Raw genomic sequence first — 17674 nt, 5'->3', positions numbered from 1 at the left:
TGTATGTACTAGCAAAATACATTCCTAATTTAGATCCTACTGCTGTACAATCGTTTTGTTTGTAATTTTTATCAACAAGTGTAAAATAACTGGTTTTCTAAAACTATGTTGATCATGTTCAGCACCTCTGCTGTTGGTATTGATTTATCTAGTCTATCTAGTGCTTTTTGACAAGCTTCTAAAGTTTCTTTATGAGGGACAATTGGGTACAAGGATTTTACATACATGCAATATATAATTATATTCTCTAGAAGGTTGTGCTTTAGTGATTCAAGTCTTTTTAAAAATTGTCTTGTATCCTTAACATAGCTTGGTAATTTCTCCCCATGTGACCTAAGTTGTTTTTATGCTACTTCAACTATTGTGTGTTGGACTATCAATCGTGCAGACTATCATTCGCATAGTATACAGTGCAGAGAAAGTTTGTGAACCCCAATGATAATTATGGAAATTCTAGTTTTACCATGATAATCTTCTTAAATATCTTTCAAGCTGCAACCCACATAGTTTGTTGCATGAAGATCAAGGAGCTTTTGAAACAAGTCAGGGATAAAGTGGTAGAGAGGCACAGAGCAAGAGAAGGGTACAGGAAAATTTCAAAAGCGCTGATTATCCCTCTCAGCACAGTGAAGTCCATCATTAAGAAGTGGAAGATGCATCATACCACCAAGACATTACCCATATCAGGTTGCCCTCCTAAACAGAGCTGCCGGGCAAGCAGAAAACTGGTTTGGAGATATCACTCTGAAGCCAACAATGACCTTGAGAGATCTGCAAACTTCTGTGTCTGACATGGGAGTCAGTGTTCACACATCAACAATAAGCTGGTCCCTACACAAAGCTGGCCTGTATGGACGGGTGGCAAGAAAGAAGACATTACTCTTAAAGCACACATGGAGTTTGCAAAAAGCATGTTGATGATACTGCAGAAATTTAAAACAAGGTTTTGTGGTCAGACAAGACAAAAATTTGACTTTTCGGTCTAAATTCCAAGCGTTACATCTGGCGCAAGCCCAACACTGCACATCACCCAGTCAACACCATCCCAACTGTCAAGCATGATGTTGGCAACATCATGTTATGGGGATGCTTCTCTTCAGCAGGGAATGGGAAGCTTGTCAGGATAGGGGGGAGAATGGAAGGTGCAAAGTAGGGGCAAATCCTTGAGGAAGGCCAAGACTCTGAAACTGGGGAGGAAATTCACATTTCAGCAGGACAATGACCTAAAGCACAGCGCCACGCTGGGGTGGTTGAACAATGGAATTAATGTTCTTGAGGGGTTCAGTAAAAGTCCTGACTTGAATCCAATCGAAAATTTATGGCGAGACTTGAAGATTACAGTCCATCGACGCTCCCCAACAAACTTATCAGAACTAGAGCAATTTTCCTGTAAAGAATGGGCAAAAATTTCACCATCCTCTGTGCAAAGCTAATAGAGACCTATCCAAAAAGACTCGTAGCAGTAATTGCTGCAAAAGGTGCTTCTACCAAGTACTGACTTAAGGGGCTGAATACTTATGCAACCAATACATTTCATTTTGTACAATTTCTTTGCAAGTTTTAACCTCCTCATAAAACAGTGTTCAGTTTAACCACTACAGCTTTGACTAAAAAAAGTTCATTTGAAAAAATGTGCATAAATTATTTGTAATTGTAATATTTATTATTGGTAGGGGTGAATATTTCTGCAAACCACTGTATATACTTCTGCAAACCACCCAGCTGAAAAAACCTGATATTCCCATCTTGCAGATGCTACTGTGCCTTTAACAATAAGGATTGCTTGCACTTCTAGCAGACTAGATCAGTTGCAAGTTGCTGGGTGAAAAAAAAATCTTGGAACCACGACAGCTGTGTTACATCTTGATACAACATTTAACCAATCAGAGTTGAAGGGGCGGGTTTTCTGTGTTAAGCACTTTGAGAGGCTAAAACGTTAAATGACTACTAAAAAAAATAACCAATTATTTTCAAAAGCAAAATAGTGACAATGAATGCAGGGGCTCAAAGTAAGCCAGCGATCAGGAACAATCAACCGCCAAATACTATATTTACTCCGGCTGCTTTATTAAATTATTATTTTTTGGGGGTATTATCATTAAGTAAATTTTTTGTGGTATTACTCTACTATAAGGTGATACACAGTACATAATATTTATACATATGCACTACAAAAGTATTCCTTTTGTTGTGATATCGTAACAATATGTACCCAGGTGCTTGAGAGATATTGGTGTTCATTTATGCTGTACGCCTTTAAGAAGAAAGGCGTTATAGGATATCAGCTGTTGTCAGCTGACATACAAATGGTTAAGAGGTGCTGGATTATTACGCTGCGGTTTCATGCAAGTTACAATGGTGACCAAACGTGTGCGAGTACTGTTGTGTTAAAAAAAATGGTTCAAATGAACAGTTGCATTAAAAAAACTGAATAGCTCAATAATTAAGCTAAAAAGGTAGTGAAAAGGTTGCTGTTTTTTTGTGAACTCCAATAACCCTATGTTATCTTTCTCCAGTCAAACAGCAGAGTGCCTAAATAAGCATGGTAATTTGCCATAGTAAAAAAGTGTCATGAAAAAGAAAATGTAGAACATAAAAAATAGCAATCAGATACAACCAACGAAAGACAACACATTATTCTAATTCTTTGTCATAGTATATATTTAAGGTAAGGCAAGTTCATTTTTCTGTTAAAAGGGCTCCCGGCTATAGTGTTCTGCCATCCGGCTGTACAGAATTCCTGGTAAGAACCCTGGGCTTGTCAAGCTACAACCCCTGAAATACACTCCAAACCATTAAAGATGTCTGAAGTCCCACAAGCAGAATGGCAAGATGTCAGCGCAGATTTCTATGGACCTCTCCTCACTGGGGAATACCTTCACATTCTTGTAGACAGAAGTTTAAATCTGTAATAAAGTAATCGCTTGCTTTTGTTTTAGGGCATTGAAAATTGTAGGTGCCCGAATTTTTGAACACTGTATGTTTATATTTCAGAGACTGTATATAGTTTCACATTACTTGAAAATTACAGTTCTAGCAAAGGACCTGCAGTTCTGTTTTTGGGATGGAACAGCATAACAGTCTCGCGTTTTGATTGGTCCATGTATGTCTCATGAATGTCATCATACAAGTGGAAAAGCTTGTAGGCATTTTTAACATTACGATCAGAGAGAGAAAGACAGCGAGAGATCTGCTTTCTACAACCTTTCAATTAAAATATAACACGGTATTTTGCTGTACTAATATAACAAACTATGGGTTATTACTTTATATGAATTATCATGTTATGCACAAATAAGAATTTTTTTTTTTTTCTGTAGTGTACTTTTTTCTTTCAAAATAGCAGAAATCTATCATCTAGAATAATAATCTGATGGATCCCCCCTTATTTAATAAATAATTTAATGTAAAAACAGTTTGTGTGACAAACTGCTGGTTTGGGACAGAATAACAAACACCCTTAATTCTTAAAACTTTTAAATGACAAGTATTTGGATGCACAGAATTAAAAAGACAAGTATTTTGGTCCTCCTGTCGTACCCCGTAAGTCCACAAATCCTGGGCCAACAAACATGGTAGTACTACTTTTTAGATGCACAACAGTCTTAGCTAAAGAAATTGGGTTCCTTTGAGTTCATACGACTCAAGTCCGCCATTTGCTGAGCCTTACCCCAGTGATGTTTTATAATGGGATTTGCCATAGGGAGGTGGTGGTCTCATTGTACCTCATATCTCTCTTCATGTGCACATGACTCTCAACTAAAGAAAATCACTGGCCACGGGTTTGTACACCACCCCCCAGCCACATGGCGGGCGTTGCCACAAAGGTGTTTTATAATGGGATTTCCCATAGACATTTTTCAAGGTGCTATATCTCGGGTTTCGGGGGTCCCCGAGAAATCGGTACGGGGGTCCACCTCGGTGCCCCTGTCAATCCCTCCAAGCGACGTCTCCCCAGCTGGAAAGGACCTAAATTTAGACTTTTTTTGCCAACCTGGAGGTCAAAAGCTATTGGAAATAGCTATGATGAAAATGTGAAAATTTGTTGAAAATGTAGCATTTCAAAACAGATGGCTTCCTGTGAAAGAGGGGCCCCAGACATGACCCTAGGAAGTTTAGCCCAGGTTCTAGTTGTTTTTGGACATTTGTGACAGGGTGTATCTCGGGTTCTGTGAAGGTTAGGGACTTGATTTTTTTGCGGCAGGGCCCTACGCGGCCCCCGCACAAGGAGTCACCGTTTCCACGGTTCTAGGTGTCACGACTCGAGTTGTTGGGTGAACCACTGCATCGTTTTAGGAGGTGGTTTGGGGCGCTCCCCTGAGTCTATATCACTTACAATGGTGGTTCTACATGCTTGGGTTGAGGAGATATGCATGAAAATGTGTTTTTCAACTCTGTCATAGACACGAATAAGAACATAAGAACATAAAGTTTACAAACGAGAGGAGGCCATTCGGCCCATCTTGCTCGTTTGGTTGTTAGTAGCTTATTGATCCCAAAATCTCATCAAGCAGCTTCTTGAAGGATCCCAGGGTGTCAGCTTCAACAACACTACTGGGGAGTTGATTCCAGACCCTCACAATTCTCTGTGTAAAAAAGTGTCTCCTATTTTCTGTTCTGAATGCCCCTTTTTCTAAACTCCATTTGTGACCCCTGGTCCTTGTTTCTTTTTTCAGGCTGAAAAAGTCCCTTGGGTCGACACTGTCAATACCTTTTAGAATTTTGAATGCTTGAATTAGGTCGCCACGTAGTCTTCTTTGTTCAAGACTGAACAGATTCAATTCTTTTAGCCTGTCTGCATATGACATGCCTTTTAAGCCCGGAATAATTCTGGTCGCTCTTCTTTGCACTCTTTCTAGAGCAGCAATATCTTTTTTATAGCGAGGTGACCAGAACTGAACACAATATTCAAGATGAGGTCTTACTAGTGCATTGTACAGTTTTAACATTACTTCCCTTGATTTAAATTCAACACTTTTCACAATGTATCCGAGCATCTTGTTAGCCTTTTTTATAGCTTCCCCACATTGTCTAGATGAAGACATTTCTGAGTCAACAAAAACTCCTAGGTCTTTTTCATAGATTCCTTCTCCAATTTCAATATCTCCCATATGATATTTATAATGTACATTTTTATTTCCTGTGTGCAGTACCTTACACTTTTCTCTATTAAATGTCATTTGCCATGTGTCTGCCCAGTTCTGAATCTTGTCTAGATCATTTTGAATGACCTTTGCTGCTGCAACAGTGTTTGCCACTCCTCCTACTTTTGTGTCGTCTGCAAATTTAACAAGTTTGCTTACTATACCAGAATCTAAATCATTAATGTAGATTAGGAATAGCAGAGGACCTAATACTGATCCCTGTGGTACACCGCTGGTTACCACACTCCATTCTGAGGTTTTTCCTCTAATCAGTACTTTCTGTTTTCTACATGTTAACCACTCCCTAATCCATGTACATGTGTTTCCTTGAATCCCAACTGCGTTCAGTTTGAGAATTAATCTTTTGTGCGGGACTTTGTCAAAAGCTTTCTGGAAATCTAAATAAACCATGTCATATGCTTTGCAATTATCCATTATGGATGTTGCATCCTCAAAAAAATCAAGCAAGTTAGTTAGGCACGATCTCCCTTTCCTAAAACCATGTTGACTGTCTCCCAGTACCCTGTTACCATATAGGTAATTTTCCATTTTGGATCTTATTATAGTTTCCATAAGTTTGCATATAATAGAAGTCAGGCTTACTGGTCTGTAGTTACCTGGTTCAGTTTTGTTTCCCTTTTTGTGGATCGGTATTACGTTTGCAATTTTCCAGTCTGTCGGTACCACCCCTGTGTCAAGAGACTGCTGCATGATCTTGGTTAGCGGTTTGTAAATTACTTCTTTCATTTCTTTGAGTACTACTGGGAGGATCTCATCCGGCCCAGGGGATTTGTTTATTTTAAGAGCTCCTAGTCCCTTTAACACTTCTGCCTCAGTTATGCTAAAGTTATTTAAAACTGGACAGGAACTGGATGACATGTGGGGCATGTTGTCAGTATCTTCCTTTGTAAAAACTTGTGAAAAGTAATCATTTAACATATTTGCTATTTTTTTTTCTTCATCTATGATTTTGCCATTTGTATCTCTTAAACATTTAATCTCCTCTTTGAATGTTCTCTTGCTGTTGTAATATTGGAAAAACATTTTGGAATTGGTTTTAGCTCCCTTAGCAATGTTCATTTCTATTTCTCTCTTGGCCTTTCTAACTTCCTTTTTGACTTGCGTTTGCAGTTCTGTGTACTCTTTCTGCGTACTTTCTTTTTGGTCCTTTTTTAATGCTCTGTAAAGTGCCTTTTTTCGCTGAATATTTTTTTTAATTGATCTATTAAACCATTTTGGCAATTTAGTTTTACATTTAGATTTGTCTACTTTAGGGATATAATTGTTTTGCGCCTCTAGTACTACATTTTTGAAGAACAACCATCCTTCTTCTGTGGGTGTTTTCTCTATTTTACTCCAATCTACTTCTGTTAGTCTCTGTTTCATACCTTCATAGTTTGCTTTTCTAAAATTGTAAACCTTAGCTTTAGTCATTTCTTTTGGGGATTTAAAAAACACTTCAAATGAGACCATGTTGTGGTCTGAGTTTGCCAGTGGTTCTCTGACCTCTGTTTTAGTTATTCTATCTTCGTTATTTGAAAAGACTAAATCAAGGCATGCCTCCCCTCTAGTGGGTGCCTTCACAAATTGTGTTAGGAAGCAGTCATTTGTCATTTCCACCATTTCTATTTCATCCTTCGCGCTACCCACCGGGTTTTCCCATTTTATTTGGGGGAAGTTGAAATCCCCCATTAGTATGGCTTCTCCTTTGCTACACACATTTCTAATGTCATTGTATAACAGATTATTGTGCTCACCGTCTGAATCTGGCAGTCTATAGCATGCTCCTATTATTATGCCTTTTGAATTTTTGTCCGTTATTCTGACCCATATTGATTCGGTTTTATTTTCTTTGTCCAGGTTTAACACCTGGGCTTCAAGACTGTTTCTTATGTATAGCGCTACCCCTCCTCCTCTTCTGTCCTGCCTGTCTTTCCTGTACAGTGTATACCCACAAATATTAAATTCGTCCCCATCACTCTCAGACAACCACGTTTCTGTAACACCTATCACATCATAGTTACCTGTTAGTGCAGCAGCTTCAAGTTCTAGAATTTTTTTTCTGATACTTCTAGCATTTAGATAAATACATTTAATGGTTGTCTTACCCGAGTTGTTGTTCTTGTTTTGATGCGGTCTCCCTTCTGTTTTTTTGTTGATTTCTCCCCCCTTCCTTTCTAGTTTAAATGCTTCCGAACCTGCTCGAGGATCTTTTCTCCGAGTAGACTAGTTCCCTTGTTATTTAAATGCAGTCCATCCCGTCTATACAGATAGTCCTCGTTGTAGAATGTGGTCCAATGATCAAGATAGGTGAAGCCTTCCCGTGTGCACCACGTCTTCAGCCATTCGTTTTGATTAATTATTTCCAGCTGTCCATATGGTCCTTTGCAAGGTGCGGGTAGTATACCAGAAAATACCACAGTTTTGGTTTTCTCTTTTAATTTCCTTCCTAGCTCTCTGAATTTGTTTTGCAGGGATTTTGGTCTGTCTCTTCCAATGTTGTTTGTACCAATGTGGACGACTACTACCGGGTCGTCTCCTGTTCGTTCCAGGAGCCTGTCCACGTTCTCAGTGATGTGCTTGACCGAGGCTCCCGGAAGGCAGCACACTGTTGTAGTAAGGGGGTCCAAACTGCGAATTGAACTTGCTGTGTTTCTCAATATGGAGTCCCCAACAATCATGACCTCCCTTCTTTTTGCTGTCTGGTCACCACTGTCAATAGGGTCCTGGATGTTGTTCCTTTCATTCTCTTGTTGTTGGTTCTGCTCATCAAAATTCTGAAGTGACTCAAATCTGTTGGTTGTTTTGATTTCTGGTGGTTGTGTTTGACGAAGTTTCTTTTTTTCCCTGCTTCTGCCTACCTGAACCCAGCTGTTCTGACCTTCTATCTCCCTGGTGGCTTTCAGTCTGTTAGGGGTGATGCAGACTTCCATGAATTGTGGGTGTGCCAGTTCCTCAAGATCCTGTTGCTGTCTCACTTCTTCCAGCTCCATTTCTAGCATACTTACTAGTTTATGCAAATCCTGGATCGCGCGGCACTTTACGCACACTTGGTTTAGCTCCGCTGGGTTTTCTCGGATTTCCCACATCAAGCAGGTGTCACAGATTACTGGCTTGAAGACCATGTTGAGGTTTTTTTTTTTGAAGTTTAGTTTCTTCTGCAGCCGTCAACCTGCTTTCAAACTGCTTCGAAACTGCTCTGTACTTTTCCACGCCTGTACTTCTCCCACTCGCTGTCGCTGGGAAGACAGCGAGTCTGAACACCCTGAAAATATTTTTTGCAAAGAATTGCTATAAATTCAGACTGGTCCCCTGAGTCTAGAACCAGAAATATGCATTCAAAGTGATGGCTAGGTGTGTGCATGCAGGGGCTGCATGGTGGTGTGCGCGTGCAGGGGTCCCATGGGGGCGTGCGCCTGCGCGTGCAGGGGTCCCATGGGGGTGTGCGCGTGCGCGTGCAGGGGTCCCATGGGGGCGTGCGCGTGCGCGTGCAGGGGTCCCATGGGGGCGTGCGCGTGCAGGGGTCCCATGGGGGCGTGCGCGTGCGCGTGCAGGGGTCCCATGGGGGCGTGCGCGTGCGCGTGCAGGGGTCCCATGGGGGCGTGCGCGTGCAGGGGTCCCATGGGGGCGTGCGCGTGCAGGGGTCCCATGGGGGCGTGCGCGTGCAGAGGTCCCATGGGGGCGTGCGCGTCTGCAGGGGTTGCATAGGGGTGTGTGCTTAGAAACTCGTCTGTCAGCCAAGTCCCCAAAACTGGGCTGAATTCGAAAATCACCCAAAAACCCAAGCAGCCCAGAATTTGGGACATTATCAAAAGCAAAGCGACCCAGAATTTGGGACGTAAATGAAAACAGGAGCAGTCTATATTTGAAACTGTGATTACATTTGAGATAAATTAATGTATCTGTAACAAAACTGCAATAGCATACATTTGATTTAAAAGACATCGCGCAAACGATTATAGCTATAAGCTGTTTGAAAGAAAAAACTACAGAAAAAAAAACATCTTACTTTGTGCATAACACTATTTCATATATAGTAATAACCCACAGTTTGTTATATTAGTACAGCAAAATACTACTTTATGTTTTAATTGAAAGATTGTGGAAAGTAGATCTCTCGCTCTCTTTCACTCTCTGATGGTAAAGTTACAAATGCCTGCAAGCTTTTCCACTTGTGTGACGCCATATTCATGTGACATACATGGACCAATCAAAACACGAGACTGTTATGCGGTTCCATCCCAAAATCCAAGCCACTGCCATACCTCCATTAACCACTGTGAATGACGAAGCAGTAAAATATATATTGTTTTTATATGTAAAAGTGCCTTTTTTTGCCATTCCCTGTTTATATATATATATATATATATAGATAGATAGATAGATAGATAGATAGATAGATAAAACAGGGCAGCCGAATATGCCACCTTCGATGACTTACTCCAGTACATGTTTGATTCAGAGCCCGATAATTATGTCTTGCCTTGGTAAAGTGCATATCTTTATGCTTCTCCAAGATCAGGCTGCATCACTGGGCCAGGTCATCATAGACACTGTCACTGGCAAACTGATCAGAAAGACGCATGGCATGGCAAGCTAACTTTGTTTAAATACCAGTAGATGCAGTCATTTCATTTTTGAAAATATTGATTAAGATATGTACATATTTGATATACAGTACACCTTTTAATGTGTTAATTAAAAGCTTGTGCACAACAGTTGTAATTACGCCTGGGTTGTTCCTGTAGGCACTCCTGTAGTATGTTATGACATGCCTAAAGCAAGTTTAACATACTACAGGAGTGTTACTAAAATACCAGATTACAGTACTTTGGAATGTAATCTATATAAACTAGTCAAGAGTTTATGAAAAACGTTTTTTTTTTTTTTTTTTTTTTTTTTTGGTGACAGTTTTAGCATCACGCATTATACCTTGTTAATAATGTACCACTAACTTTCATTATCTGTGAAATACATAATGCGGAAATCCCTGCCTATATCATCATCTTAATAGTAATAATAACAAATTGATTTACTTATCACAACATGCATACCCACTAACTGATCTTTACTCTAAAATTGCGTTTAACAAGATCGTTTATTTATTTTTAACGTTACTGAATACTGTTAAATACTCATTATATAACAGTTACTTTTGAAACTCCAAAGCGCAAACTACATACAGTCAGTTTTCTTCAATGTGCACACTTATTTACAGGCTGTTTTCCATGAATACACGCTTGTTGTCTTGCTCTAGACACAAGGAGGTGCGCTTTGTTTTGTTTGTTTATACATTGGATACACAGAGGAACATACTTACATATAATTTTCAAAACTGATTCGCTGGTAGGATGTGACCAGTAAATCAAACGAGTAGGCGAGAGCACGGCCACTGCGTGTCTGTGGCAGAAATACTGTAAATAGCAAGTTTCGGTGCAGTTTCGTTGATAATGCCATGAGCATTACAAAAATGTAATTACTGAACCGAGTATCCAGTATGTATATCGATGTATACAGCAGTAATGAAATCGTGCGAAAAATCGATTTTCGATTTAATCGTAGCAACCCTACACTTGAAACCTGTTAATCCATTCGTATCTCAATCAAAACTGAGAAACGCGTTAATAGTAAAATTGATTTATGTTTTTTCTTTTTGTGTGTGTGTGTGTGTGTGTGTGTGTGTGTGTGTGTTTTGTGAAACCACTAATGGGCTTTTAAATGGCAAGTCTTACTTTTCCATGTAAAAGCCGAAGCGACTCATCTTTATTAATTTAAATAGTTACTCGTCATAACGATTGTAATAGCGAGTCCAGCAAAACATTTATTTTCATTCTAGCTTTAATACAGATTAGTCGCTTATTAACATATTTCGATCTCGTTTGTACGTGAAAAAATAAGGCTTGGCCTATTTAAAAGCCCATTAAGGCCCCATTCTCACTTGGCTGATATTCCGTTTCCCGGTACGGTTCGTTTGAGTTTGGAACATTTGGCTTTAAGTGTGAAAGCTCCACGCGTTCCCGTGAACGATTAAAACGAACCCTCCCGAGACCACATGAAACAGGTGATCTCGGCACGGTTGAATCCGTTCTGGGGACAGTTCACTTATTTATGCTTCAGTGTGAAAGAAAAACATTCTCAGTTCAGTTGCGAACGTCAAGTGTACCAAAGTGTCACATTTTTAGTTTAGTAACTGATGTAACTCAATTGGAACTAAAACCAGAAGAATCTTGTATACAATAATATTATTGCCATCATTGTAGCACACCTTGAAATTGAAGATGTCACTTCATGGAGATGAAGAAAAGCATTCCGTTGCCTCTTCTGCAGCTGTAGAAATATTGTTCTTATGCTTTAGTTAACTGTGATATCGGATGGTAAACTTTAAAAGTTTTTTTTTTTTTTTAAGATTTAAAAAAAAACGCCACATTTTAAACAATCGAGAATTAAGAATATTTAACTAAGCCATATATGTTATATTAGGCGGGCCTATATAATAAACAAATGATAACTTGAGATTTGTTTTCGTAGTAGTGCCAGTAGCTGGGAGACTACAAACTCCGGTGAGCTTTTGTGCAAACAGCAGATCCCACAAGATACTCTGAACACGAAGTAAGCTATAATAACAATAACAATAATAATAATAATAATAATAATAATAATAATAATAATAATAATAACGGGTTTTTATTTCATTCACGCTCGCTCATGCAGTGGTTTCATTTGAATGGTAGTTTTACTTTAATTTGTAAATTCTGTGAGTGAATCGATTTTAATTATGATGCGTATTTGTCCCAGTGCTATAAAGAAAACATTTGCTTTGTGTTTGGTTTTGCCAAGATCGTAATATTGTTACTGCATCATATAGATCAGCTGCTAAGGACCTTTCTACCACAGAATAGAATATGTTTTGAAAAATGCATGAGACAAGTGGCTGATGAACAGTAAGTGCAAAACGTTTTATTATTAAAAAATAAAAAAAAAAAAAAAAAACAAACTATTTATTAGCTATTAGCTGTTTGTGTGTGTGTGTGTGTGTGTGTGTGTGTGTGTGTGTGTGTGTGTGTGTGTGTGTGTGTGTGTGTGTGTGTGTGTGTGTGTGTGTGTGTGTGTGTGTGTGTTCTCAGTACACTTGAAAAGATGGAAGTGAACTCAGTACATTTCCAAGTGTACTCAGCACACATCCAGTCTGAAAGACAAACGATCCGAGGAGGTTTCCACTAAAAAGCGCCGAGCACACTTGGCAAGTGTACCGTGACAAAAAAAAAATTAAATTAAATTACTAAATTAAGCCCTATACTGTATGTAAATAAATGTAAAAAAAAAACAGTGAAGCAATATGAACATATAGCATATACGATAACGTTTTGTTTTGATTACATGGCGAGCATTGCATCATTATTATAGAAATGTTATGAGGTCTAATTATTTTAAAAAGCGCTAAAATCCGCAGATTAATCCTATTTACTGTATATAAAAGAGACAAGAATTAGTTATCACATCAAACTGACTTAATTCCAAGTACAGTATCACGTAAATTCAAACAATCAATATTCCGTTTAAAAAATAATAATAATAATAATAATAATAATAATAATAATAATAATAATAATAATAATAATAATTTACTAATAGCAATAGTTTATAGTTATCTGACTGGCATAAGTAAAAAAAGACCAAGAAATAAACAAAATGGAAATAATCTTCTGTTAAAAGCAAAACAAAACAAAAAAAACGTATTAACATCGCTCGAGTCTCAGAATAGCAAAAAAGATCAACACAGCCTTCTGTAATCTGGCTCAACAAAAGACATTAGGTGAATCTGGTTTCCCCTACAATTGAAATTCGTTACATGCCATTTGCGATCGTCTCAATAATCAACCGTGTTATGTTTCCAGCCTGTATTTTATCGCATATCCTAACATTTCGCTTGCAGGTCTGGGCCACCCACCTGCTTCACGCTCCATTAGGTAGACTAGTCACGTGACCAAAAGCATGCTAGCCATTGGGAGGTGAATATCCAATGACAATTATGCCACGTGACACAAGTAGGAAATAATACAGAAAAAAACAAAAAACTGAGTAGTCGTTATTTGCAGACACCCGCTTCCTAATATTTGACAAGTTTAAACGACTAAGCGAAATTTAAAATTTTTGACACTTTACTAATGTTTAAACTCTAAACGATTTACACCCTATTTTGAATAAAAGATCCGTTGGGATTCTTGCATGTTGGATTAAGATGTGGTGCACTTTGAAACGATTCATGTCAGATTCATTTTAACCATTAGACGACCAGGTGTTGGGCAAAGCTGAAAATTGGACTCATCTGGGGGTGCTTCAGCAAGGCTGGAATCGGGTAGCTTTGGCATGAATCAAGCCAAGTACAAGGTTGTCCTGGAAGAAAACTTGCTTCCTTCAGCTCTGCCAATGTTCCCCAACTCTGAGGATTGTTTTTTCCAACAGGACAATGCTCCATGCAACACAGCCAGGTCAATCAAGGTGTGGATGGAGGACCACCAGATCACGACCCTGTCATGGCCAGCCCAATCTCCAGACCTGAACCCCATTTAAAACCTCCGGAATGTGATCAAGAGGAAGACGGGTGGTCACAAGCTATCAAACAAAGCCGAGCTGCTTGAATTTTTGCGCCAGGAGTGGCATAAAGTCACCCAACATCAATGTGAAAGACTGGTGGAGAGCATGCCAAGACGCATGAAAGCTGTGCTTGAAAATCAGGGTTATTCCACAAAATATTGATTTCTGAACTCTTCCTAAGTTAAAACATTAGTATTGTGGTGTTTAAAAATGAATATGAACTTATTTTCTTTGCATTATTCAAGGTCTGACACACTGCATCTTTTTTGTTATTTTGACCAGTTGTCATTTTATGCAAATAAATGCTCTAAATGACAATATTTTTATTTGGAATTTGGGAGGAATGTTGTCAGTAGTTTATAGAATAAAACAAAAATGTTCATTTTACCCAAACACATACCTATAAATAGTAAAACCAGAGAAACTGATAATTTTGCAGTGGTCTCTTAATTTTTTCCAGAGCCCATATGTATATGTGTATATATAATATGTGTATATATATGGTATGTGTATATATATATATATATATATATATATATATATATATATATATATATATATATATATATATATATATATCTACTAGTATATATATATATCAGTTTATTTCAATATGACAGGGTATGTACCACTACCAGTAAGACCATTATGCTATTTGCCAGGCAGGTAGCAAATCCTCAGTACTGCCTTAAAGTAAACTTTTAGCTAACACATAACAAATATAAAACATAGTAATATATAATTGCTTTAGTTTGGAGGTTTGTGGCACTCTAAATGGTGCACGACCCATAATAAGCCATCATCAAATAGCCTTTCATCAGAGTGGACTTGCTCAAGCTTGTTTGTAATGTTTGTTTCTCAAAGGCATCATTGATTTGGACTCTGCTTACTTATTAAACAAAGGAAAGGACAGCCACATTTAAGCCAAAAACTCTGACCTTATGGTTGATATGTTGGTTATGTGGACTTGCTTGTTCAACAATATTAAGTCAACTTCCAATGCTGTGCAGGCCATCAATAACCCAAGCCACCCCTGCAGCTGGAAGCAGGACCTAATGACCCAAAACAATCTCATTCACCACCAGTAAATGGCAAAGGACTAGTGTGTCTTCAGTAGACGTCAGTTGAGAATTAATGCCCATAGCAGTTGGGTACAATCTGGAGCACACTGCTTCACAGCAAAAACATCTCTGCCAGAAAACATTAGGCTCTCTTGAGAAAACGATTACGTTACAGAGCAATTTGCTTACTTATTATACTAAGTAGGACGACACTCAAATGAATAAATACAATATGTAAAATTAATTTGCCTCAATGATCGATTTATCGTTATGTTGTATTATCCCTATGCCAGGATAGGGATGAATGGTTAAGGAACACTTAACTAAAATAACGAAAAACATAATTCTGCCAAATGTGTCCTTAAGCTTTAATGTGTCATTTTATGAATAATAAAGTGAGGAAAATAAAGAAATTAAAAACATATTTACAAATACATACGGAAACAAAATCCAGCTCTATCGTTATGAAAGATACAGCTCATTGCTCAACACGAGGTATTTGTCTGCGCGCAACTTCGACTAGTATTAACAACACTGTGCTGCCGGAGCCCCGACTTTCACGTCCAGTAATATTTTGACATATTTAATAAATATCTATAATTTCTTTATTTTACTCAATTTGTTTTTCTTAAAATGAACTATTAAAGCCCAAGGACAAAAATCTGGTAGAATTTTCTATTGAGTGTGTGTTAAGTGTACCGTATAACCGGGATGAATAATTGATCCTGACATAGAACCTATTTATTCACACATTATGTATTTAAATGGAAAAACAAATACTATTGCTGGAAATCAATTAGGAACACGTATCGCTATGCTTTGTAGAACACACATAAAATACTACTGTATACTAATATTGGGGGAATAACTTGCACCTCAGTTTTAGAAAAGTAACAGACTGTCCCATTTTGGTAAAAATATCCTTACATTATCTGGCATATCCTGGCTTTACTTGCTTCAGAGAATTTAACATCCATCCAGTCCCCGTTGAATTTACTTTACAGCGATCGGTAAAAGCAGCAGTGGAATAAAACAAACGTGTATCTTTCAAATGCTCCACATTATAAATAACCACATCACTTAATGCAGAGTAATTTCAGCTTTTCTGCACACAACCCAGTGTGAGAATGTAATGACGATGATGGATCTGAAGTACACTTACCTAGCAGTTCTTTCGGAACATCAGAGATTTCTTCAGTCATTTTTGCAGTATAGCTGTTGTTAAATTAAAATCATTGAAATGGAAAAAAATTAAATAAAAAATAGTGGTTCGTGTATTGTGCGATTGTATTTGTTTAGTTGCATGTTAGTCTCTGCGGTCTACCTCAGTGTTGCTATAATAAATCCCTTTGATTTCGGTTCTCTTCGGAAGGGATTTGATACACTGAGCAATAACAACGGAAGGGAAAAGCCACTTAAAAAAACAAGTCTCACCTCGCGCGAGAATGAGCAGCCGGAAGAATCACACACCCTCAATCAAACCCTCAGCAGCACGATCGGCATAAAACTTTGAACCCCTCCTCGCATAACACACACAGACCAAACCGCAAATCACAGCTGCTGGTAGAGATAGAGGGAAATGGGGCCACCTGCTGGTGCTTTACAAATCTGTTCCCTGTACTGTCCCACAGTTTCAGTGAAATAAATCACAACAATATGTATTTATCTACTTGCCTATTTGAAGATATTACAACTGCAAAAAGTAATTATGTTTACTCTAATCATCTGATAAGAAAATCTATGTGACTTTTGTGTCTACTACATTCATCCATAGTTTAGCCTTTTGTGGACTTTCATTTATCAGAAACCAGACCTTGGTAGTGTTAGCTATTGACACAATCATTCTCATCTCCTAAAAACAGGTTTTCACTAAATCACTGGAAACCAAAATAGGCATGGACCTTTCACTACAGTAGATGGTTTTACATGGTGCTTTGATTTGAAGGTATACAGGTAGCAGGGCACACTTTGCTTCAGGTATAAGCCTTAAATTAAAATATGAAACCCTGCAAGTAATTCCAGCACTAACTAGCTCAAACTGGTTTAGATAGTCATCAGCTATGGCTCCCAGCTGGTCTGACCATGGATTATAGCGTTTGCTTTGCAATTATACCTGAGGCAAAGCTCTGACACTTTTAAAGCTTCTATTGCACGGTAATACCCGATGTGGAGGGCCTTATTCCTTGTATACTTGAATATTTTCTGTATTTCTAAATACTTTTAAAGTGGGCGTGAGAGAGAGCGAAGGTATTTAAACTGTAAATCTCCCTCCCGACCAGAAAAAGCTTGGTGTAAGGCTGATTGTATGTGTTCCACTCGACTGGCAGACTCGACGGTAGGTGGAAACCGGAAGTCGGCCATCTTGGGGAAAGTGCGTAGCTGCAACTACTCTAAACAACTCAATTTCAATCACATACAGGTCAGGCAGCGATTGGGTAAACCATGGCAACGGGCTGATTGCAGAGAGGAGTTTGGTGGTACAAAGGGGAAGCAGTTGCATGAGTACGGCCCCTTACACTGACGGTACTAATGCAGAGTTGTGTTTGTTATTGTTTTGTATTGCAGAAGAGGAATGAGAGACCCAGGAGCTGCAGCCACGGAGCCAGCATGAATCCCACCCCTCGGGAGGAAGTCATTCCCTGCAGACCAGGACAAAAGCATGGAGGTTAGTATGAGCAATGAGAGCGGCCACATCATGAAAGAAAGGTTGAATACAGAACAGAGCCTCGAGCTGAGGTAAGATATGCGCAGGAGCTGCGAAAGGACAGTGTGGTCGACGGTCTGCTTTGACTTACATGGATGCCTATGCCTGATGTTGGGCATGTGAGAACTCACTTGCCCCCCAGAGACGACTGATGCAAAGGCATGTAGGAA

The 17674-nt window shown here is 38.7% G+C and overlaps 1 protein-coding gene across 3 annotated transcripts in view; it reads right to left on the bottom strand.

The window, feature by feature from the left end:
• LOC121314619 (F-actin-uncapping protein LRRC16A-like) overlaps nucleotides 1-16234 on the bottom strand; it is a 255535-nt gene extending 239301 nt beyond the window's left edge. For all 3 annotated transcript variants that reach the window (XM_041248065.1, XM_041248066.1, XM_041248067.1), the window contains exon 1: nucleotides 15963-16234. In XM_041248065.1, the coding sequence (XP_041103999.1) occupies nucleotides 15963-16002 (40 nt within the window). In that variant the 5' untranslated portion in view covers nucleotides 16003-16234. The remainder of the gene's footprint in view (nucleotides 1-15962) is intronic.
• Between the last annotated feature and the right edge of the window lie 1440 nt (nucleotides 16235-17674).

Source organism: Polyodon spathula, chromosome 4 (genome assembly GCF_017654505.1).
Source record: "Polyodon spathula isolate WHYD16114869_AA chromosome 4, ASM1765450v1, whole genome shotgun sequence".
NCBI classification, from domain to species: domain Eukaryota; kingdom Metazoa; phylum Chordata; class Actinopteri; order Acipenseriformes; family Polyodontidae; genus Polyodon; species Polyodon spathula.
This window is presented reverse-complemented; position numbering and strand designations above follow the sequence as displayed.